The 26,112-nt window shown below is 40.5% G+C and overlaps 1 protein-coding gene across 2 annotated transcripts in view; it reads right to left on the reverse strand.

Annotated features, from left to right (window-relative positions):
• Positions 1–11,608: 11,608 nt before the first annotated feature.
• The window catches only part of GlcT (ceramide glucosyltransferase), a 160,425-nt gene continuing 145,921 nt past the window's right edge, over positions 11,609–26,112 (reverse strand). For both annotated transcript variants that reach the window (XM_068387683.1, XM_068387682.1), the window contains exons 7-9: positions 21,945–22,095; positions 20,741–20,930; positions 11,609–15,225 (exon numbers count right to left, since the gene is read on the reverse strand). In XM_068387683.1, coding sequence (XP_068243784.1) covers positions 15,043–15,225; positions 20,741–20,930; positions 21,945–22,095 — 524 coding nt within the window. In that variant the 3' untranslated portion in view covers positions 11,609–15,042. The remainder of the gene's footprint in view (positions 15,226–20,740; positions 20,931–21,944; positions 22,096–26,112) is intronic.

The following is a 26,112-nucleotide window of genomic DNA, read 5'->3' on the forward strand; positions in this document are numbered from 1 at the left end:
TTACAATATAAGATTCCTTTCCAAGTGTAAGCTTAGGATAGGTAAGCTAGAAATGAAGCAGAAAAGACACATACATGGGCATCCCGCCCAGCCAATTGCCGCGACCTCACACCACAACTAATTCTAGGGCCTTCTTGAGAACGCCCTAAGGAGGGGGAAGGGATATCCAAAATGGATAATCACACCGCTTGTGCTTCCTCCGGAGTATTAGCAATGGTGAGAAGGAGAGAGCTGAGTTCATTCAGCTGAAGGGAAAAGGAGAGTAGATATCCCCAATTCAGTTAGGTCCCGGCAAGGGACTGCGCATGGATGCACAGAGTATGCTAGAAATGTTTGTTGCATAACTATACACCATAGTTTTCTGACTAGGGTATGTACTACTGTATACCATAGATGTACTGGCTATCGTATATAGCTATACAATAGACATTGCCAGCAGAGGAGAAGTGACAGTCCACTGATGTAATATGATTAGGTGGCGCCGGCATGACGGAAGCGCGCCGGGCGCCGGCGAATCTCCAAATGAGGGGGAACCCCTCCCAGCCATCAGTCTATGTGGCGGAGAAAGGGCGAACCTCAGGATGATGGAAGATCGCCGGCACGTCGCCGCCCCCCGGCAGTCGGCAGGCAACCGGCTTTAGGTACTCCGACCCTGACTTCAATCTATGAGACAGAGAGGATACCAGGTCTAAACTGACGGCTATAGCCGGAAGAGTAGTATGATAGTGGACCGGCACTGATTGAGATAGAGAGAAAGTATGGAGGAAGGGAGAGGGAAGGGCAGTAGCTCACTACCCTAACCTCGTCTTCCTCCGGAAGGAGTGTTCAAATAGAAGGGAGAGAATGGCAAGCTTCCATTCAGCCGCAACAGAGCCGGCTGTCGGCTAGAGTTGTGGTTGGCTGCCCAAGGGAGGACCGAAGAACACTCTAAGATAGAGAGGTCTATCGCCGGCAGACCGACCTGTCGTATGCCATCCCTTAGTTCAACTAAGTGGGAAGCCTAGCAGTTCGGACTAACCAACGAAAGGACCGGGCCGACCCTACAACCTGCCGGCACTCGGTCGAGTTGTAGGAAGGTGGACAGGGGTGTGATGGCCAAGCCATCACCAAAGGACAGAAGGGGGGAGGGGAGAGGGTCCTGAGAAGGGGTGTAGGGGAAGGCGTGAGCCCTCACCTGCACTCCCGGGGGGGTGGGGGGGGGTGTTCTGTTCCAGTACCGGCACTAACCTGTGTAGGAAGAATTTGTTCTCCAGCCTAGGGTAGGTTTGTACAGAGAAGGAATGGCACAGATGTGCCGTCCAAAACTATAAAGAAACAGAATCCCATGGCCTGCCTAACCTAGGCTAGGGGAACATATCCCATAGTCCGGGGAAGGCAGGTGTCGGACAAGTCGCTAGGCCACAGGGAGGAAGGGTCGTAACCCTACCAGGTGTGGTCTAGGGGGAAGGGCAGAGCCCCCCCCTTTGCCGACCAGCGGAACTAAAAGGAGAGTTCATTCGCCTAATGGGGTAGCTGGGGGCAAACGACTGGTACTCTGAGGTTCTTTCCCAAACACAAAGCTCATGAACTATGGCTATGGGTGGGGAAAGAAAATCCTAGCCTAACATCACTTGAATACGATTCAAGGTAAGGAGGGCTAGGATGTAGCCTAAGCTACCTCAGAGGGAGGAGAGATTACCTTGCTATTAAGGTAACCGGGGAGGTGAGAAAGTACTGTTTACAAAAGCCCAGACGTTAGGTTAGGGGTGAGGGAGTCGACTACCAAGATCATCGAAACCCCTTGTATACTTCCTAGAAGGAGGAAAAACATGTGCAATCACTGAATCTTGTATGTATAAATGCCTAACATCTTCATTTCATAATTTAACACTAGGAACACTTATTATATCATGCATGAAAGTAAACTAAAACGCCTAGGCTATCGAGCCTAGGGGCTAGGCTAGCAAGCTAGTGAGAGAATTCGGCTACCTACACTCGCCGCACACAAATACTATCGGCATAATATAACTACCGTATTTTCCGTGTGATAAGACGCACCTTTTTTCACGAAAATTGACCCCCAAAACCACCCTGCGTCTTAACACTTGAGAAAAAGTTGTATAAGGGAGTTTGACACCCTTCAAACATCCAACTATTGACATAAAAGTATTCAAACTGACGAGAGATATAATATAACCCTAAAATTATCATTCCTGTGTAATAAATTCATTTATTTTTATATTGCACTTCCTTTCATGAAGTACAGTAGCAATTTTTTTCTTTTTTTATTTATTTTTCTTTTGTAATCAGCTGATGACTCCCTAACCCCCTTCTACAAGCAAACATGCCAATTAATGGTCTCAGAGCAGACGATGCTATGACATAGTTGGTTATGCAGTATATAAATATCAACAAAATATGAGAAAATAGATATCTATTTTCTCATATTTTGTTGATATTTTGTAATAAAGCAATATATTGATAATGACTTTGTTGCCTGAGTTACGAAATAATACTAACAGACGTTTGCTGAATACAACCTTGGAAAAAACTTGTTTGTTGATTGCAGTATTACCAATTTGCAGAAAAGTAACTAGACCTAGAATCACATAAACAGTAGCAAAATTATTCCACCTAAAAGAATGTCTAGATTTCTTTAATCAATAATTACATTTTGTGTGTGAACATTTCTAGGCTATATGAGGAATTTTGGAAATAGTACTAGAATTTTACCTCTTTAACAAAATTTTTTGCACCTTTGGTAACGCTGCTTTCATGTAAACAACACTTGAAACACCAAACACTCTGACTTAAGGTGTAGTTGTGGTGGAAACTAAGACTGCTTTAGTGGTTTCTTATATGAATATGTAATAAAATTGGGATAATTGGCATATAGCTAATTAATATTAACTTAAACATTTCAGAATTCACCCAAAATAAAAAAAAAAGTTACTGTGCAAGACAATAATCATGCTAGAGTCGCTGACTAGGGATTTGTGCTAAGAAATTTTTACAATCCTAATTTTTTTTCTAAAACTGCCTTGCTAATTTGAGGGTGCGTCTTACCACTTGTAGCGTCTTATGACACGGGAAATACGGTAATTCCTAGCAATGAAGACTAAATAACTAATACTGACATTAGTTATAAAACCGGGAAGGTTGTTCTGGCTAACTAAATAAAGCATGCGATGCGAACAACAGCGTCAGCGTCATGACGCCTCCGGTTAAGGCAGCAGGTCCGCCACAAAACACGGTATTTTAAGATAAATTGGCGTTACTTTACGACCAGAGCTGATTTATACAATACAAGAATATGGTACTCAACTTTCCTGAAGAAGGTGAGGCTGAAGATTGCGACATGACGAAACTAATAGCGAATAACTGGGAAAAAGACACCTGGTCAAAGACGCTACGAGTGAAGGAATGAGGAAGGCGCAACGGTGACGTCAACCAAAATGGCGGCCAAACATGGCGGCGGTTATGACGTCACCGAGTACCGTAACAGTAACGGAGGAGGAGAACTTAGTAACGGATCCTCCCATAACTTGCCACACTTCCCCCTCGAAGCGTAAACGCTATGTGGGGTGCAGATAGCTATGTGGCATGTCAAGCATACGTCCCCTGTTATTATACGATATCCTAAAAGGAAACCTTATGGGTACTGGCGCCAGAAGTTAGAATTCTGTGAAACCTTTAGTTTCATTCTCTGGGAATATCTACTGTAGTCAAATATACCCTAAGGAAGCTACTGAAGGAACCTTCCATCAGGATGACATGGCCTGAGCCCAAAAAAGGACCCTTCCATCAGGACGACATGGCTATCTCACCCAAAAATAGATTTTTTGCTTCGCTCAAAATCCGTTTTTTACTTTACTTTCAAATTAAATTCTTTCTACGAACCACCCATGATGTTCACGTTGCTTCTTCTCCAGAAACTTGGTTTAATAAATTTATCTGTGGAAATTTAAGACTTTTTCAAATTTTTCCTTTGTAAAGAAAGGAATGTTCTAGGGGTAAGTGGTAACTGACAAGCCAGTCTCTTTGTCTCTTCAGTTTCTTCAATTGGGCATTACTGATCAGACCTCCAGATTATTTGGTTGTTACTGCACATGAAGATGTCTTCCCCTGTTTTCTTAACAATTACTGCGTGGAGTGTGCATAGGAATTTTTTCTGGAAGTTCATTATCTGCATTTCTTTGGTTTATTGTGTCAGGGCCAAGACTTCCATTTAAATAACCATTGTGAAAGTATTTTTCATTGGCTCCCAATCAATGTACCAGTCCAAAGTGCTAAAGGAAACTTCCTGTTAGCTCAGGTGAAAACCAGGGAAGTCTAGGTTATTTGATTGCAGTGGTTATGACAACAATAATGACATGCCTCAACTGGTAGACATTTCACATAAGCAGCCAACTTTTGATAGAGATGAGCTTTATAAGCTCTTGATATCTCTAGCTTCCTTTGCTAAAGTTCTGAAGTCCAGTGAATCCTCTCTTAAAATAGTAACTCGGGTCCTACCCACCCCATTTCCTACCTAATGTAATTCCCCAAATTGAGTCCAGTGTTCATAGTATTTCGTAAGGGTTCTGAAAGTGTGCTACACAATACAGATTTGAAAGCCTCTCACAGAACCTCAAATTCTTTAATTGCCGTTACTTTAAACCCTTCTGCTGTAAAACTCTTGCAGGCCGCAATCCTAGTAATTCTATAAGACAATTAGATTGTGATGCAGAGGACTAAGTGGGTAGTCTGGATCCTAATATTCCTCCATTTGGTAAAGTGAGCACTCTTAAATTATATCATATTACATAGGTGGATAGCAAGGCATGTTAGGGTGAAAAAAGTTTCAGCTAAACTCAATCGTTTGCATTATTTTTTGTTTAGCAGTTTGTTCCATTTGTTTGCAAGCTCGGCCACAAGGTCATCATGGGTTAATTCAAGCTGGATAAAAGTAAGCGTTAATGAATATACTAGTGAAAAAATCCTCCGTGCTCATGTGCATCATATCTTCCTTCACTCCTGTTGTAAACAAACGGAGAAATTAGCTAATTTACCTTCTCTTCAACCTATGATACAGGAAGAGGAAGAGAAAGAACACAGAGTAACCTTGAAAGTGAGGGATTATCTAATTTTCAAACCATATATAACCGTATTGGTGATAAATACCCTAATACAGTAAGTAAAATAAGGTAAGTTTGGAGACGTATACATCTAAATCTGCAAAAATAGGCTTTGTCACTACTGGTTACATCATTTGGTTATCAACTTCATGATAGATATAATTGATATACAGTATATTGTTGCCTCAGATTCATTCTGCCCAGGTACTCTTCCTGTTCCTGTCGAATCTTCTACCAGATCTTCCATTGCCGTTGTTCTGCTTGGGCCTTCGTCAGCCTCCAATTACTGTACGTGCCCAGCTCTGTCCTCAGGGCGGAATGGTTGTAAAGTGAGGTAAGTTTTGAAACTTATTCTTGTTCCTGTCGAAATAAGACTACGCCCATTGGTCCGAACCGAGGAACCTCTCCAAATCGGTTCCTCTGCAATTCCCCCCTCCACAAGTGACAGTTCATACAGACACGTCTCTGAGTGGCTGGGGGTGTTACTCCCAACATCAGATGTTTCAGGGCTCTTGGTCACCCGCCATGAAACAGTTCCATATCAATGTTCTCGAAGCCAGGGCAGTGTTCTTGACCCTGAAGAGAATCTCTCCTCCGAGGTCGTCCCACATCAGAGTAGTCTCAGACAGCACAGCTGTAGTACACTGCATCAACAGAGGAGGATCCAAGTCACCCAACCTGAATCAGGTCCTGGTCACCATCTTCTCCTTGGCAGCAGACAAGAACTGGTTCCTGTCAGCAACTCACCTAGCAGGAGTCCAGAATGTGATAGCGGACTCACTATCCAGGACGAAACCACTGGAATCGGAATGGTCCCTAGACATAAATTCCTTCCGGTGGATACTCAGGCTGGTTCCGGGCCTCCAGGTAGATCTATTCGCAACTCAACTGAATCACAAACTTCCCTGTTATGTGACCCCAAACCTGGACCCTCAGGCTTATGCCATGGATGCATTAACCCTGGATTGGAACCATTGGAAGAAGATTTACCTATTCCCTCCAGTGAATCTTCTAATGAAAGTTTTACACAAACTACGCTCCTTCCAAGGGGCAGTGGCCTTAGTAGCACCTCACTGGCCAAAAAGCTGTTGGTTTCCTCTCCTCCTCGAGTTGAAACTCCGTCCCTTCCGGATCCCATTCCCCAAACTGACCCAAGTAGTCCAAACTCGGACTGTGTCAGATTCCTCAAGGATAGCCAAAACCCTAACTTTGTGGACTTCATTAACCCTGGATTGGAACCATTGGAAGAAGATTTACCTATTCCCTCCAGTGAATCTTCTAATGAAAGTTTTACACAAACTACGCTCCTTCCAAGGGGCAGTGGCCTTAGTAGCACCTCACTGGCCAAAAAGCAGTTGGTTTCCTCTCCTCCTCGAGTTGAAACTCCGTCCCTTCCGGATCCCATTCCCCAAGCTGACCCAAGTAGTCCAAACTCGGACTGTGTCAGATTCCTCAAGGATAGCCAAAACCCTAACTTTGTGGACTTCATGAAGTTTGCAGCTCGTAGAGATGCGAACATCGACCCGGAAAATGTCCTCTTTATAGAATCAGACAAAAGGGACTCTACAATTCGTCAATATGATTCGGCCGTTAAGAAACTAGCAGATTTCTTAAAGAATTCAGACCATACTTTTATGACTCCTAATTTAGCCATCTCCTTCTTTAGGTTCATATTTGACAAAGGCCTAGCAGCTAGCACTATAACCACCATCAAGTCAGCTTTGAAGAAGGTCTTCCTTGTTGGGTTTAACATTAACCTAGCAGATTCCTATTTCTCATCTATTCCAAAAGCATGTGCTAGGCTTCGACCTTCGGTTCGTCCACAAAAGGTCTCTTGGTCTCTGAACGATGTCCTCAAACTTGCGTCAGACACGGACAATGAATCCTGCTCCTATATCACTCTTCTTAGGAAGACTTTATTTCTAACGGCTTTGGCCTCGGGTGCTAGAATCTCAGAACTAGCAGCTCTCTCACGAAACTCAGAAAACATAGATTTCCTCCCTTCAGGTGAAGTACTTCTTTCTCCAGACAGAGCTTTCCTAGCTAAAAATGAGGACCCACAAAATAGGTGGTCCCCTTGGAAGATTATTCCTCTTCTCCAAGATACTTCTCTGTGTCCAGTCACTACTCTCAGGGCCTTTTTAGCTAGAACTGCCACCCGCTCGTCTGGCTCCTTGTTTATCAGAGAACAAGGAGGTACTATTTCCATTCAAGGCATTAGGCAACAAATCCTATACTTCATTAAACAAGCTAATCCAGAATCATTTCCCCATGCTCATGATATCCGGTCAGTAGCTACCTCCATCAATTATTTCTAAAATATGGATTTTGATGACCTTAAAAAGTACACGGGTTGGAAATCTCCTATGGTTTTCAAACGCCACTATCTAAAGAACTTACAGGCCCTTAAATACCCAACGGTTGCAGCTGGGAGCCTCATCTCTCCCCATTAATCTCTTGTTCTTCCTTTCATCCATCTCTCCTCTTCTCCCTCCTACCTGCCACTCGCACCACGTCGCCGCTCTCTTTGGTGGTTCGTTAGCCCTAAGTTTATTACATGTTTAGTTCCTATGGTTATTAACTGTTATTGTGTTTACCGTAACTTTAGTGTTGGGTTATTCTTAGCCATGTCAGTTTTGTTGCATATTGTGCTCTGATACTCGGATGCTTCCTTGTTATCATGTTTATTTAGCCTTACGTTCACTATGTCCTTTGGCTAGTTTGTAATTTATGCTTACTTACCTTAATATAATATATTATTTTCCTTACATGGTGTTTATCTCCCTCCTCATTAGGTTACTATTTATAATTGGGCTTGGAAGGCATTCTCTGGTACATTTTCACCGGCCGTCACAGGTCGACCCAGAAAAGGGATTTTGACGAAGGAAAAATCTATTTCTGGGGAGAGACCTGTGACGCCTGGTGAAACCCTTCGCTGTTATATTGTATGATCCCACCCTTTCCTTTCCAAGCCATCATGTTCAATACAGAAGGATGTTGTTCAGATGGCGCTCGCGTCGGGCGTCGGTGGTGTGGCTCAGGTAGCGTAGCTGGTGCCTCCGTATCGGCCCATCCCTTTTGACGAAGGAATTGGCTAAATGGAAGACAGCCTGTGAATAGTGGTTTTCACGCGCCCCTGCTTTATACACGACACTCACAAGGTGCTCGCGCGAGGGCAGTAACCTCTGCATTCCATGCTTTTATCTTTCTCTGGTATATTTGGAAGGTTTATATCAGAAAAGTGTAAAGAAGGACCCTTTTCACCGGGCGTCACAGGTCTCTCCCCAGAAATAGATTTTTCCTTCGTCAAAATCCCTTTACTCTACAGTACGCTAATGCATAAATAATTATTTACAGGTTGTACCTCGCGCATCAGCGGACGTCATCCGTTATGGACAGCCTATAGTACAACCCGTGCAAATGGCCGCCGCCAGCTGATTCCGTCGGTCGTGATACCCGTACATGGTACAACCCGTGCAAATGGCCGCCACCCGATGATTCCGTCGGTCAAAATTAAAATAAAACAATTCAGTAAACTAACCTTCTGCATTTTATTTAACAATACCAAAACAACCATGAAGCAGTTAAATGCACAGTACTGTTACATACAGTAAATACAGTACGGTACAAGTCAGCTGATTTGATCAGCCTGAAAAGGTAAACATTACAGTACAGTACATAATGCAAATGGCCGCTTGTTTACGTAAGTTTCTAGCAAAAAAAAATGGGTAATGGAACAATAAAATAGCTTTCAGTACATTCATTTAAAAAGGAATTAATGTACAGTACTGTACTGTACTAAATGTACAGTACACTATATTTACTACGATTTTACTTCGTCAGCTGATTCAGAAATGCAGTGCATATGTATGGCCGATTGTTTGTGCAAGTTTCTATTATGTAGTGTGCAGTACAGGGTAATAAAACAACATACTGTACTGAACTTTACAGTATTATACAGACTACTGTAATATGATAAAGTAAAATATTTGTAATAACCTATTTTATATGAAATGGGGCTATTTGTTGACTTCTACGGCTGAAAATCGTAGACATCTGAGTTAGGTTACGCTTACCCTCGACCAAAATTTAACACTAACGACTTACGAACAATCCGCATTACGAACAGACTCTCGGTCTCTATTGTGTTCGTTAGTTGGGGACTGTCTGTATAGTAAAAAGTCGGAAAAACTGGTCAACATGGAGGAGCCGATACACCATGCAAGGCTAAATACCCTCCAGGATAGCCACTTCAACTGAAGGGAGGACAGTAAGGATGGTTTTAAGAAGAAAAAGTCATAAAAAGGAAAAAACAACCTCTTGATAAACCACCAGGCATCCCTAACCCTCTTGTCTGATGGAGGCTTCCCTAAAGGCAAGATAGGCACAGGCCTACCCTTAGGGATAGGATCTGGGCTCGGTCGCACAGGCGACCGTTGTCTCTGTTGAGGCCCAAGGGGCTCGAGAGACTGATAGTGAGCGCCAAGATGGTCGTGTGCTCTTGCGCCGAACTGTTGGTAGGCGGAAGGGGGCTCGCGCGCGCCTCTCCCGATTGCTCGCACCTTTTCCGCGCTCCTGGAGCGCATGAGGTTGTTCGCGCACCTGCCGCGCACAAGGTTGGTCAGTCGTGCGCACCAATTTGGCCGTGCACGCCAACTTGATCGTGCGCACGAGAGCTCTCAGGTTGTTGAGAGAACTCATTGCTACACTCACCCGAAGGTTTACAATAGCTTGTGTTATGTGAGTGTGAACGGTCAAAAACTCTGTCATTATAAGAATGACTCTGGTCACGAGAACCCGAAAGTTCAGCATGAACTGTTTTGCGCGAACTCGAAGGAGCAACGCAACGAGAAACCGAAGTTTCTCTATCACGAAACACCGAAGTGTTAGCGTGACTAGGGTTACGAGAGCCCAAGGGTTCAGCGTAACTCAGGTTACGAGACCCAGAAGGGTCAGCGTAACGAGGAATCGAGATTCCTCTGTCACGAGATCCCGAAGGATCAGCGTGACTGACGGTACGAGAACCCAGAGGTTCAACGTAACAGAAACCCAAAGGTTTCAAGTCGCGAGTGCCCGAAGGTTCAGTGCGACGGAGACCCGAAGGACTCCTGATGTCATGAGAACCCTCGGCATCAACATGACTAGAGCCCGAAGACTCACGATCACGCCAGCCCGAAGGGTGATTGTCACGAGACCCCGAAGGGTCAACGTGAGGAGAACCAGCAGGTTCAAAAAGACGTCTCCTCACAGCCCGAGGAGGAGAACGGCCGGGGTGGAGAGGGGTTACCCACCCCTCCACTCTACGAACCTCCGGAGAGGAACGTACAACAGACTCCGCCCCAGGGGGAGACTGAATATGATCGACAGATAAATCCTCCGCAGGGAAGGAAAGTTCGCCCAAAGGAGAACTACGCTTATAACAAGGTTCTCTCTCCGCCCCTGGAGGAGAACCTAAAGCGTAAGGAGATTCCCGAAGTACAGAGGCAACCTTCTCTCGCGAAAGAGAGATATGTTCCCCCGAGGGGGAAGCCCGCCTTGGAGAGAGCCCTGCCACCACCCCTGTGAGTTAGCTAACTCCTCGGCGTTGGAACCAGACCCAAGGTCTGGCAAGGAACAGGCGCTCCTTGGGGGAAGAGAAGGAGCCGACTCACTAGGGGAGCCGTCATCCTCGTCTATCCCCCAGGGTTGACCTGGAGTCACAAGCCCTGCGCTACTGCTCGACCATACCCCGGAAAGGCCTGGTCGAGGATTAGCTTCGGGCAGAGATTTGGGCGTAGAGGAAGCAGAAGCCCGCGATTTCTTGGATTTCGAGGAAGACCCCGAAAACGAAGATTTGCGGGGAGGCAGGCCACTCCCTACACTCGGAACAGGTGTTGTCCCGTGAACGCTGAGTTCCCCGGCAAGCCAGACATAAAGGATGTGGGTCTGTCTTCAAGGACGACATGAAGGTGCCGCAGCGGCGGCCCTCAATCCCAGGACATGTCCGCTTAGCGGGACAATAACCGTACACACACTGACACACACGAGCCAAAAGTAAAAGTGTTACTCAACCGACAGGTGTGAGTGAGCGGGGTAGCTAGTCTACCCCAACCCCCTCCCGCTAACTAGCGGATGGGGTAATTATCCCTCACTAAATTTGTCTTGGCTGGTTTTCAGTGTTGCCGAAAGTAATATCCTAATAAATAGCGAAGGTTTGAATCTGTGTCGGAACAAACTACAGTATACATATATGAAATAATCAAATATGTTTAACTATTTTGTAGGTGTCTAGTTTAAGACAGTTATGTATGGACAGAGTATACAGCATTGTAGTTACCTTTGTTTTAGCAGCATTTGGTGCTGGTGCTTGTCATAACTCTTTCAAGCTACAAGAAGTTGTAATTATTTGAAGATTTGTTTGACGACAGGGATACAGTAATTTTTTCTCAAATGCTTTGTTTGAGAAGGCAAATGTTCAGCAACTTGAACCCGACAGTATGATAATAATAGTAATGATTCCAAAGAAATAACAATTACAAAAGAAGATGTTTATTTCCATCGTGGTTCAACAAAATCTCAACTTCCAAAACATATACAATACTTGGGGATGAGAATTGGCCACAAAGCTTTTTAAGCTGGCAAATTAACTGGGTCATTGAAAAAATTCCTTAGTATAATGTGTAACAAATTCCTACTTTGAACAACTTTGATTTTTAGATCTCTAATGTAGTGCATTAGCTAAAAATATTTTCACTTGCCTACCTTAACAACTGGCTCTTTGATCACAACATAACTGCTAAATATTTTTTTATCATTTGAAGCATCTTTATGACAACTGTTTTAGCACCTGCTGAAGTTTCACATTTAGTATTATTAAAATTTTTGGTATAAAAAAGGTGGTTAAATGTCAGCCTACATGAATGATGCTTTATAATATTGTTAATATTTCTCATTGTGTAATTCTAGTTTTAGATCAAAAGTATAATAAGGTTACTCGTTATGATGGTATGGTTTTAGGAAAATAATTGATCATGTATACACACAAATAAATCATGGTAATGAAAATGAATGAATTACATAGCTGAAAATAAATTAAATCTCTATGCCTCATAAAACTAAATAAGATTTATGGTGGAATTGCTTACTCAATGTACTACACAAAATTAAACTAAAATAATATTACAGTACATAAGTAATTTAATTTTTCTTTATAAAATGGCAATTCTTGAATTCCACAATACATCAGCATAGAGACTACTAAATTTGAATAAAGGTGGCGACCATTATGTAAAAATAAAAGTACTATTTACCATGCAAGTCTGATAATGTAAATAACCATAAATAATCTTTTAAAAATCTGCTCAAGGGGATTTTGTATTATTCAGAAACCCTTTTAATTCATAACTTTTTATCCAATGTAAAATTCAATTTACATGTCAAATAAAATAATAGAACTGTATGACAAATATAAAATAACACATTTTTAATTTTGTAAACCTCAAAAACTTGGAAAAGTACAAACAACAAATCACAGACTAACAAGGTAGAATGACCAAAATTATTAGTGAGGCACCACAATTCTGCATGGCACACATGGATGGGAAATAACATTTAATTCTCTAAAACAATTTTTTTTTCAAATTATTATAATTGTTAGATTTCTCAGAACCAGTAAAGTATAAAAGGATTTCCACATACTGTACATAGTAAGATATATGGCATTTTTATTATGACTAGACCAAAATCTGTGTGTAAGCTGGAGGTTCAAAATCTTCTCTAACCAGTCTGCTCACACAATTAGGCAACACCACAGAAAAAAATAAGTAGTTTCTTACCAAGAAAATTAGATAGACCAAACATCAAAAAGTTTTGGAATGTAACAAGGAAAGCTACTAAAACAAGGCTCAATTTTGAGTTTCCATTGTTAGCAAAGACTAGAGTAACTCCACTGGTTGACTTAAAAAAGTTGACTATATTGCCTTGTCATGCTGACTAAAAATTATCAAGGAAAACATGCCTCTTCAATAATGGCACAACAGTGACTAATTTTTGTCAAATTATAGTAAAGAATATATAGCACAAATAAAACAAATAGCAGCTTGGAAATTTGAAAATAATGACCCTGTTACTGGGTGGCAGACATAATAGAAATTATATAATTATTGGGGGTAGTGTGGTCTGTAGTCTTCAAATGTAAATTACATCTGGGTGCTGCTTTGGAGGGCTTTAGCAGAAATGAAAAAAAAAATTTTTTAGAGATCTGCCCATAATTTATTTAACTTTTAGGAAACTTTCAAAAATTATATTTTTTCTTGCATAAAGCTTGAGTGTGTCAGTCTGGCTTTAACAAACCAAGAAAAACATTTCTGACATTGTGAATTATAAATAATTATGTATGTATAATCATTTTATAGATTTATTTTAAACAATAAGAAAAATAAATACATTGTAAACACAATCAAGTTTCATAAAATCAACTCTTTCTTTCAATAATCAAATATACTATATGCTGTTTTGTACAATCCTTGTAAGGATTAAGTACTTAAATCTCCATTATTGTTTTACTTCTACAACATACCAAGTAGAACTTTAACATTTCCAAAATCTTTGTAACGAAAGACACGCTTAAAACACTTATCAAATGTGTTGAGCAAAAATTCTTGGTTCTTTGACTTAACAAACTAATAACATAATATTTTCACTTTAATGAAAAGGTCATTAAATGCAATTGAATGCCACATATGTAAAAGGCACAAAATACAAGCACTATGTCAAGCACTCCAAATTTCAAGCACATGTGGCTTTACACTAAATGGCAAGACCTTTATATACATACTAAACGGGTTTGTGCCTTTCAATTTATCCTGTCTATTGATGTATTCAAACAGTAACATGTAATGCTATACATGATGTACTTGTACACTATGAAAAAAAAAAATCAAGAGACTTGGCTTTTTTTTCTGTCATTATCATTTCACAAAATATTTCACAACTTTGTGACTGATCCAATATATATGTGAACAATCAATCCAGAGGAAAATATTTTGTATACTGTACAGTGTTTTGAATCACAAGTTTCACTGTAGTATAATCCACCTATATCTACTGTTCCCATTTTCCTCTTGGGGATATGATTGTACTTACTAGAGTGATACTGACATCAAACTCCCATGAATGCCAATTCCAGATGGTAACAGACCTCAAATATTATTTACTACAATGCAGTCTGCAATCATTAACATGTTGAAAGCATTTTCATTATAAAGTAGGACGGACTATGCTTTACAACAAACATTTGGCACATTTTCACCTTTTCAATTGGTGAGGGTATGACAAGTTTGCTTTTGTAAGACTAATGGTCAGTGACACTTATCAGTTGCTCTTTATACATACAAATATACACTACTATATAAAAGCAAAACCATATAAAAAAATTATTTTCTGCTAAGACTTCTGAAACCTGAAAAATTAAAAATTTCCTTGTCTGCATTATTTCATATATTTTCCCCCCAATTAACTTGCACAAAGATGTAATGTTTAAGAAAATAATTTAGTTTCCTAGAAATGCCATAGAAACTGAAAACAGACATCTTTACATAGAAATAGTTTAACTTCTATACCGTATGACTGCCAAATATCAGCATACAAAATACAGTAATTACAAAATTCTTGTCACAATATGGACCATCATGAGATAAGCCCCTCCAATGAATGGATACATGGCAAGCACTTCCCTACACATGAAGAAGCAAAGCTACAGTTGGTGGTAACTGTCATTGTAGTTTAAAAAGATGAGTGTGAATACAGTTCATATCGGTGTCCAAGTTTGTTCAATACAAGCACAGCAACTGCATACCATCTGTTCATAGTTCTCACTAGAGAAATTACCTCTTTTACTTTCACCAGAGATGCACTCAGTTTGCTGTGCTATTTATCACATTAACTTTTCAAAATATGATAATTGTATTCACATGACAGTTATTCTGGTATTAACTGGCTCAGCCACACCCCACCAACGTAGCTTGTAAGACCCAGTGCGCCAGGTGATGACTGGGTTCCAGATGGCATGTAGGAAAATGAATATTGCGCTGACTTCTCTGAAGCACCAACTTATAACAAATTCAAACTTGCTGAAGGGAGGTGGCCCATTCTGAAAAGAATAAAGCTATATATATATAGAAATAGTAATAAAAAGAAGAGTAGGGAGGACCCAAAAATAATAAGTTTATATTATTTCAAACATCACCCACTAAAAATACAAAGGGCTTACACAAAGAATTCACTGTAGTTTGGAAAATCATTGAAGAAAAAACTTTTTCAATAGAAAAAAATCTTACTTCAATACTTATCTGGTGTTCACTGTCCTTCCTTGCTGAAGCAACAGCTTTCTTACCTCGAACATGTACAGATACTCATCGTTTAACAACAGGGTTCCATTCCAGTGACCCTGTTGTTAAGCGAGTTAGTCTCTATTTCAAAGAGTCATGTCACCATCCTCCGTTGCTGCTACCGCATTTGCAAAAATTTGTTTATAAATAATATGCCTTAAAAGCAGCTATGGCCCCCTCGTCCATTGACTGCTGAAATGAAGTCATATTTTTGGGGAGATACACTGCTTTAACATCAGGATGCAGGTCATCAATACGTCTCAGTGGTCTGGGGGATTAATGAAGAAAAGAAGAATCTTGGAGAATATTTTTTTTCAAGGCAGTATTCTCTTTGACTGCTGGTGTAAAGCAGTTTATGAACCAGTCATTGAACAAAGCTAGAGTCATCCATACCTTGCTGTTTGCCCAATAAAACACTGGCAACGTATGCTTGTTCACTTTCTTTAAAGCATGTGGGTTCTTGGAATGTTAAATGGAAAGTGGTTTTAATTATGCCCTGTAATACTAACGCTTGAAAGCAATGTCATGATCCTTGAATGCCTTGAACCTGTACATATTTGTATCCTCTTTGTGGAGATATATTCTTGCATTTTTTTTTGCAAAATAGTCAGCTCACCTTCATCAAAAATTTGATCTGGGTGATAACCTCTTTCCTCAATAATCTTATAAAAAATTCAATAAATTTTTCTGCTGCTTCAGTATTTGCACTTATTGCTTCACCATAAATACTACGGTTGTGCAAACTAAATCTCCAATGAAATAGTTGGAACCAACCGTGGCTTATTTGATCGACAATACCAAATGGCCAACAATTTTTTCCATCATGTTTCAGCCCATTTTGCTTCCTTGTTATCAAAGCATTGTATCTTCTTACAGTCTTGGCCATCTCCTTCACTCATTCATTGTTCTTTAGGATGGTAGATATCGTAGAATTCCCTAGATAAGACCATACAACTAGTGATTGTTTAAACTTTCTTTCCTTCTTCATGTTGCTTGATGATCATATGTTTTGTGTCAATATTGATAGATATCCTTTGCTTCTTGGCAGAAGATTCTTGAGAAGTACAGTGAACCCTCGCTACTTCGCGGTTCGACCATCGCGGATTCACCACTTCGCGGATTCACCACTTCGCGGATTTTTTTCATAACCCATGTCTATACATATATTGCGGATTTTCCGGAAATATCGAAAATACCGCGATGTGACCGATGGTGCGAGATTGGAGAAAGTAAGGAAAATTGAATCATGATTGATTTTCAATATAAATGAAACTTTGAGGAGCAACAAAGATATCATTTGTTAGAGAGATAGAGAGAGGTAAGGAATGGGAGGTAGTGAAAAGTAGCCCACAGAGAGAGAGAGGTAGAGAGAGAGAGAGAGGTAGAGAGAGAGAGAGAGATAGGTAGAGAGAGAGAGAGAGAGAGATAGAGGGGGGTTTAAATGTAATAAACAAAAAAATTTGATAGGTTATAACACATTGGTGCTTATGTAATATCAACTGTATACTGTAGACGGTTTGAATAAGTTAAGAAATGGTATAAATGATACTTTGTTAGTGTATTCGTACACACTCAAGAGCGGCAGCTAGATGACAGCTGATCTAATCACAGCCAGAAGTAAAAAAAAAAAAAAGTCAACAATACTCGATTTTTAAAACACACCCGAAATTTAAAAACAAAAGTACACGCTTTCTTAATGTGCAATTAACTATTTAAAGAGTGGCAATTTTCTAGAATAAAATGATATTTCCCAAAAAATAGTGGTTTGCTGATGAAATCGGATGCCCTATTTTTAGCTATGATTGAAATGGATGTAGACTCGGCCTAATTATTTCGTTTCGTATTTAATTGACACTAAGAAAACTAATTTTAGTTTCTCCATCTAAATGTAAGTATTGTATAACACGAAGAGAGAGAGAGAGAGAGAGAGAGAGAGAGAGAGAGAGAGAGAGAGAGAGAGAGAGAGAGAGAGATAGAATGAATCAGCTGTTGTAATCAAATGGCGTGTTTTTGTTTCGTGAGAATTTCATCGCCACGACTTTAACAACAACATACTGTACTGAACTTTACAGTATTATACAGACTACTGTAATATGATAAAGTAAAATATTTGTAATCTATCTTATATGAAATGGGGCTATTTTTGTTTTGTTTAAAATTTACATTTACGTATGTAAAACAACTCTCTCTCTCTCTCTCTCTCTCTCTCTCTCTCTCTCTCTCTCTCTCTCTCTCTCTCTCTCTCTCTCTCTCTCGTAGATTGTTTTCCTGCTTTGCTACGTATGTATGATTTTATATAGATACGGTAAATAATATTTGTAATAACATATTTTATAAAAGCTTTTACTGTAATATCATTATTTATCACTTTCATCATGCGGGTTAAATTCCTTAGTTTGTTTACTGAGCGTACTTCATGACGCCGTCGTTTCAGGCGGCGTCATAAAGAAAAAAAATTTCATTTGGAAGTCCTAAGAAAAATTAAGTAAAACATTAGTAATAACCAAATCAACATACTGTACTGAATAATCAATATAATTGATGCAAAAACTAACCTATAAACAGATGTGTAAATGCGTCTGTTTCTTCATTAGGATCAGAGATAAACGTAAACAAAACATTGGTTGCCATTTTTTATCGTGCTTTTTGGCGTGTTTAGGAAACGATGATATAAAGTCGCCTTTAATATTTGTGCCTGTTTTAGTTTAGGGTACTGTATTACATGCATTAAGTGTTCTGTACATTAAAGGGTAGTTTGTTAACAGTACTACGTACAAGGGAAGGTTTTAAAAGTCTGAATATACATGTTAAATAAATAGGTAAATATGGTGTTACTACTTCGCGGATTTTCACCTATCGCGGCCGCGTCTGGAACCTATCTACCGCGATAAACGAGGGTTCACTGTAGTACTCTTCCTCTACCCCGGACAACTCGAGTGGATATACAAGTATCAAAAGCAAAAAAATACGGCATAACCTATCGCAACTGGGCAATATAAGATGAGACTACTACTTCTTCTTCTTTGTCTACATCTCTTCCCACTTCTATGTGGGGTCGATGTTTCTGGTCAGCTTTCTCCATCTACCTCTGTCCCACACCTCATCACCGGTTAATCACTTTGATCGAAGGTCATCCTTGATACAGTCCACCCACCTTCACTTTGGTCTCCCTTTCCTTCTCGTTCCTTGTACTTCCATTTCCATCACTCTCCTCCCAATATACTGTACTGTTCACCTCTTCTGATATTTTCCTAGGTAAATATACACTCCTGGCCTATCTAGTTATCGTCTAACAATTTGTATCTTTCAGCATAATCATAAAGTAAAAATTTTAAATATAAATGAGCACACAAAGAAATAAGAGGAACAGAAGTACAGCAAACGTTTATTTACGACTGCCATATTGAAAATAGGAAAACTGATAATCTAGTCCTTGAGAAATCATAGAAAATGATTTTACTGTATATGGGATAGTAAAATAAATTGGTTTCCCTAAATTTACTGAACAATAAGTGCAGAGGTTCTTTGTTTTTAGCTAAGAAAATTAGACCTGGAGTCAGAGAGAAGACAAGCAGGAATTATTGTAATGAATTATTAGTCCCTCCAAAAGGCTGCCGGTTCACTTACTTGCACCCAGGGCTAAAGCTATTAAAAATAAGGCTTTTTGCAAAAGTCCTTTATGCAGGAAGGAGGAATGATCCAACTTAGTCAAAAATTTGAGCACACACTCTTTTCTCCCTCTAATACCCACATCCAATAAATATGTTAGGAGAACTACCTGTAAGAATGGCTGACTAACCAGCCAGCCCTCTCATCTCATGATCATATACTGTACTCATTGGAGAAGGACTGGAATATCTAAGTATTGCAATACAATCATGTATGTGCAATTACCATCTATAAAATAGGTTTAAAACTGCTGTGATATGGCTGAAGAAGCAGAATAATCCCACCACTATACAAACCTTAAAGTTTTAATTGATAGGCTAAAATAAGGACCACTCGGTTAGGATTCAACTATCATTAAGCCAGAACACTAAACGCAGTTACAATCAAATGTAATAATATTGACCATTAACTCAGCTAGACACCCTCCAATTAAGTTATGCTAGCCTAGATATAATGCCCAAAAGTCAGCCTTCCTTTAATTTCATTACTAAATGTATTTATGAGTTTATAGGAAACACAGCAACTAGTGTATGGAGGGCAAGAAACAGTGACCCTACTGGAAGGGGAAAGACATGCATGAATGTTAAAACCAAGTGAGCCGGTGACCCACCAAGTAATCGTAAACAAACTCGCAATTACTTGAATGCCTGCGCTTAACCAAAGTATACTTATATTTGTTAATTATGCCACGAAAAGAAGAAAAACCCTGAATTCGGGTACTTAATATTGCTCTTGAAAGTGATCTTGAATACATGACAAAATACTAAAGATATTTTCTGAACTAACAACTAGGAGTGAATGGAGGTTGAAAGTTTGTTATGACATAGGCACACCGTCAAAATCTGAGAGGATAGCTCCTTTCTAAGTAACCGTGCACGACATCACTCACAGTAAACAACTTTCAGTTACTGAGGTGCTGTAGGAAGGTCAAATGAGCCTGAACTTATAGGTCTTCCCTATAGACACTGAGTCCGTGCTTGCATATTGATACACCGACCTTAGAGCAGGGGAAACAATATTTCTTTGGTAACTCATACTTGATTACCTATTCTAGCCATTTACTGCACAGCACTTTAACCCCCAAAAATGAAAATAATAAACTGAAACTAAATTGAAGGGATAATAAATTAAAGTTTAATGTAATGAGCCTTATTCTATGTTTAGGTTCCCCCAGGTCCCTCAGTGTGAGGCACCTCGTATATCCACCAGAGTTGCTAATGCATCTTCCGGTGTATTTTGCATCTTCCAGTCTTGGATGGTCTGGGATGCATCTTAGGTATTTATCAAGCTTATTCTCAAACACATCTACGCTCACTCCTGATATGAAAGTTTCATTTAAATAGAAGTATTATTCAAGAGTGAATGAAAGTTTTATTCAAAAATACTTTCAGGCAAGTCTTATGATTGCAGTCAATTTACTTTGGCATATTAAACTACAAATAAATCTATTCACAAATGTGAGGTAGTGAGGATAAAGTCAAATCAAGTAAATAAAAGACAATAAATTGTAAAAGGGTGAGTGCTTCAGTTTCAACTAAAGTTGCTGTGTTTAGTCATACCAAAATACAGTACCTTCTTGTCTTATTATTTTTGTCAATCCTTTCTTACCTGGACAATATTGAGCATAATCCAATCAGCAAGTGACCACATGAGAGTGTGAAACAGGAAAAATGTAAGGTAATCCGCATGAAACAAGACTGTGGCTCCCCATGAAGCCACCAGTCCAAGTATCATACATTCACTGAAGGGCTCCAAAATGATGGTATGAGGAACCATTGCTATACGTAATTTACACCATCTGCAAGTAAAATATTTTTTTTATTAAATATGTTATACTTTATAAAGTAAACATCATATTAAAATTTAAATAACTTTATTAAATTACAACATAATTATACGACTGAGAGCCCCATATAATTCAGTAAAACAGTGCATTGCAGTAAAGCATAGGCTCCCTACAGAAAACAGTAAGTTGCCAATAAACAGAATATCATTGTTGGAAAAAATTTTCTGGGGATTTCCATCATGTTTTGGTACTTGTTCCTTTGATTGTCATTATATACTTAAGTGACCTGGACATAGGGCTCACAAGCATAATTAGTTTGTCGATAGAATAAAAAAGATGGGTATAAAGATACAAAAATTTTATTAATAACGACATTTGCAAGAAGACCTGGTGAAAATAGACGAATGGTCAGTAAAATGCCAAATACCATTCAACTTACAAAGGCACTTTAATTTTTATAAAAAATGCCAAGCTTGTAATACTATGCCAAAATTTAATATCATCAATCAAGACACTTTCAAAGAGCTGATATAACAGTGTTAGGATGATGAATAACACTGGATATAAAATAAAGCTAGAATACCTAAAGGACACTTGATAAAAATATTCAAGGTACTGTACTCAAAGATTTAAATAACAGACTACCTTACTGAAGAAGTATTTTTGTTTACCTTCATTAATAGCCAAACTATATTCAAACTAATGAACTTGAAAGGTTTGATACCAACCAGTTAGAATCACTTCACATATATTTTTTGGAAAAGACTACAACTGGGCAGTGTAAGTAAACATTAGCTATCAATAATGCATATTTTTTAGATTGTCTAATTGGATGCATTTTCAAGTCTTTGAGCTCTCTCCTTCATTGCAAGATTACACTGGTTATTCACTTTCTTTCTGCCTTTTATGGTATAAAGGTAATGTTATTGATGAAGCATGATGTTATATGTAAGTATACAATTTTACTGTATATGACTTAATTTTTCCAAGCTGTAATTTAAATTCCTAAGTTTAATATTTTCTCACCTTGTTAACCTAGATAAAAAGCTCTTGACACGTGAAATTCCAGCATTCTGCCAAGCAGGTTGCGAAGATATGCGAATTCCCCAGCCTCGATCTTGGATGTACTTAGCAAAAAAGTAATCCTCAGCCAAGTAAATGCCAAATGCACTTATGCCTGCAAATGAAAAATTCATCATAGGAATGAGAGTGAAAAGACAAACAAGACATCCAAAGAATCTGTCATTAAAATACCATATACATGTCTGTCCTACCAAACAAATGACCAAGTCACTGTCCTAATCCTTTGGCAATACTCTATGAGAATGTTTTGTATTTAGTTTTTGAGCTTGGTGTTTCAATTAATCTTTTGGAATCCCTGCATACATATGCTCTGCAATACTAGTCACTTGTAAATAATAACTACTATTACTGTAATATGATATTTTAATTATAAAATAAATTTTTGAATATACTTACCCGGTGAATATATAATAGCTGCAACTCTGTTGCTCGACAGACACATACAGTAAAAACTCGCCAGCGATCGCTATACAGGTTGCGGGTGTGCCCACCAGCGCCAACTGTCGGCCAGATACCACTCTCGATGTAAACAAAGACTCAATTTCTTCTCATCCCACTGCGTCTCTATTGGGGAGGAAGGGAGGGTCGTTTAATTTATATATTCACCGGGTAAGTATATTCAAAAATTTATTTTATAATTAAAATATCATTTTTAAATATTTAACTTAGCCGGTGAATATATAATAGCTGATTCACACCCAAGGAGGTGGGTAGAGACCAGAGTTAAATATGTTTACATCGTATAAGCTAAGAGTTTTTTATTTCATTTTGACAGTTATCAATATAACAAAACCAAAATAAATAGGTACCTGGGTAAGGAAGTCGACTTAGACGATTACTCTGCCTTGTAAGTACATCTTCCTTACGGAGCCCAGCGATCCTCTTAGGATGCTGACAGACCCCCAGGAGCTGAAGTATCAAGGGCTGCAACCTATACAACAGGACCTCATCAAACCCCTAATCTGGGCGCTCTCAAGAAATGACTTTGACCACCCGCCAAATCAACCAGGATGCGAAAGGCTTCTTAGCCTTCCGGACAACCCATAAAAACAACATTAAAACATTTCAAGAGACAGATTAAAAGGATATGGAATTAGGGAAATGTAGTGGTTGAGCCCTCACCCACTACTGCACTCGCTGCTACGAATGGTCCCAGTGTGTAGCAGTTCTCGTAAAGAGACTGGACATCTTTCAAGTAAAATGACGCGAACACTGACTTGCTTCTCCAATAGGTTGCGTCCATGATACTTTGCAGAGATCTATTTTGCTTAAAGGCCACGGAAGTTGCTACAGCTCTAACCTCGTGCGTCTTAACCTTAAGCAAAGATCGGTCTTCCTCACTCAAGTGTGAATGAGCTTCACGTATTAACAATCTGATAAAATATGACAAAGCATTCTTTGACATAGGCAAGGATGGTTTCTTAACCGAACACCATAACGCTTCAGATTGGCCTCGTAAAGGTTTAGTACGAGCTAAGTAGAACTTAAGAGCTCTAACAGGGCATAAGACTCTTTCTAGTTCATTGCCTACGATCTCCGATAAGCTAGGAATATCGAAAGATTTAGGCCAAGGACGAGAAGGTAGCTCATTTTTGGCTAGGAAACCAAGTTGCAGAGAACAAGTAGCTTTTTCTGACGAAAACCCGATGTTCTTGCTGAAGGCATGAATCTCACTGACTCTTTTAGCCGAGGCTAAGCATACCAGGAAAAGAGTCTTAAGAGTGAGATCTTTCAGGGAGGCTGACTGTAAAGGCTCAAACCTGTCTGACATGAGGAATCTTAGGACCACGTCTAAATTCCACCCAGGAGTAGCCAAACGACGCTCCTTAGTGGTCTCGAAAGACTTAAGGAGGTCTTGCAGATCTTTATTGTTGGAAAGATCTAAGCCTCTATGCCGGAAGACCGAGGCCAACATGCTTCTGTAGCCCTTGATAGTGGGAGCTGAAAGGGATCGTCCTTTTCTCAGGTATAAGAGAAAATCAGCTATTTGGGCTACAGAGGTACTGGTCGAGGATACGGAAACTGACTTGCACCAGTCTCGGAAGACTTCCCACTTCGATTGGTAGACTCTAATGGTAGACGCTCTCCTTGCTCTAGCAATCGCACTGGCTGCCTCCTTCGAAAAGCCTCTAGCTCTCGAGAGTCTTTCGATAGTCTGAAGGCAGTCAGACGAAGAGCGTGGAGGCTTTGGTGTACCTTCTTTACGTGTGGCTGACGTAGAAGGTCTACTCTTAGAGGAAGACTTCTGGGAACGTCTACTAACCATCGAAGTACCTCGGTGAACCATTCTCTCGCGGGCCAGAGGGGAGCAACTAACGTCAACCTTGTCCCTTCATGAGAGGCGAATTTCTGCAGTACCTTGTTGACAATCTTGAATGGTGGGAATGCGTAAAGATCCAGATGTGACCAATCTAGGAGGAAGGCATCTATATGTATTGCTGCTGGGTCCGGGACTGGAGAGCAATAGATTGGAAGCCTCTTGGTCAGCGAGGTTGCAAAGAGATCTATGGTGGGTTGACCCCAAGTCGCCCAAAGTCTCTTGCACACATCCTTGTGGAGGGTCCATTCGGTTGGAATTACTTGACCTTTCCGACTGAGACAATCTGCTAGGACGTTCAAGTCGCCCTGGATGAACCTCGTTACTACGGAGATGCCTCGATCTTTTGACCAGATGAGCAGGTCCCTTGCGATCTCGTACAACGTCAGTGAGTGGGTACCTCCCTGTTTGGAAATGTACGCCAAGGCCGTGGTGTTGTCCGAGTTTACTTCCACCACTTTGCCTCGAAGGAGATTCTCGAAGCTTATCAAGGCCAGATGAACCGCCAAAAGCTCCTTGCTGTTGATATGCATGCTCCTCTGACTCGAGTTCCACAGACCTGAGCATTCCCGACCGTCCAGCGTCGCGCCCCAGCCCAAGTCCGATGCGTCCGAGAAGAGAACGTGGTTGGGTATCTGAACTGCCAGGGGAAGACCCTCTCGTAGGCTGATATTGTCCTTCCACCAAGTCAGACAAGACTTTATCTTTTCGGAAATCGGGATCGAGACCGCCTCTAGCGTCTTGTCCTTTTTCCAGTGAAAAGCCAGATGGAATTGAAGAGGACGGAGGTGTAGCCTTCCTAGCGAGACAAATTGCTCCAGGGATGACAGCGTCCCTACCAGACTCATCCACAGCCTGACTGAGCAGCGTTCTTTCTTCAGCATCTTCTGGATGGAGAGCAGGGCTTGATCTATTCTGGGGGCCGACGGAAAAGCCCGAAAAACTTGACTGTGAATCTCCATCCCTAAATACAGAATAGTTTGGGATGGGACCAGCTGTGACTTTTCCAAATTGACTAGGAGTCCCAATTCCTTGGTCAGATCTAGAGTCCAATTGAGATCCTTCAGACAGCGACGACTGGAAGAGGCTCTGAGAAGCCAGTCGTCCAAATAAAGGGAGGCTCGGATGTCCGATAAGTGGAGGAATTTTGCCTCATTCCTCATAAGCCTCGTAAACACGAGAGGAGCTGTGCTTAGGCCAAAGCACAGGGCCCGAAACTGGTACACCACATCTTCGAAGACGAATCTCAGAAAGGGTTGGGAGTCTGAGTGAATAGGGATGTGGAAGTAGGCGTCCCTTAGGTCTAGAGAGACCATCCAGTCTTCCTTTCTGACCGCTGCTAGGACTGACTTTGTGGTCTCCATGGTAAACTTCGTCTTTGTGACAAAGACATTCAGAGCACTGACGTCTAGCACCGGTCTCCAACCTCCTGTCTTCTTTGATACTAGGAAGAGACGGTTGTAAAACCCCGGTGATTGAAGGTCCGAGACTTTGACCACCGCTCCCTTCTCTAGCAAAAGAGACACTTCCAGTTTCGGGGCTTGTCTCTTTTCTTCCTCTCTGTACCTGGGAGAGAGATCGATGGGGGACGTCGCTAGAGGGGGTTTGCGTACAAAAGGGATTTTGTACCCCTCTCTGAGCAACCTCACAGATTGTTGATCTGCGCCTCTCTTCTCCCAGGCTTGCCAGAAGTTCTTGAGTCTGGCACCTACTGCTGTCTGAAGTTGCGGGCAGTCAGACTCTGCCCTTAGAGGACTTGGATCCTTTTCTCTTCCCTCTCTTCCCTTCGGCACG

This window comes from Palaemon carinicauda, chromosome 1, assembly GCF_036898095.1.
Source record: "Palaemon carinicauda isolate YSFRI2023 chromosome 1, ASM3689809v2, whole genome shotgun sequence".
Taxonomy (NCBI): domain Eukaryota; kingdom Metazoa; phylum Arthropoda; class Malacostraca; order Decapoda; family Palaemonidae; genus Palaemon; species Palaemon carinicauda.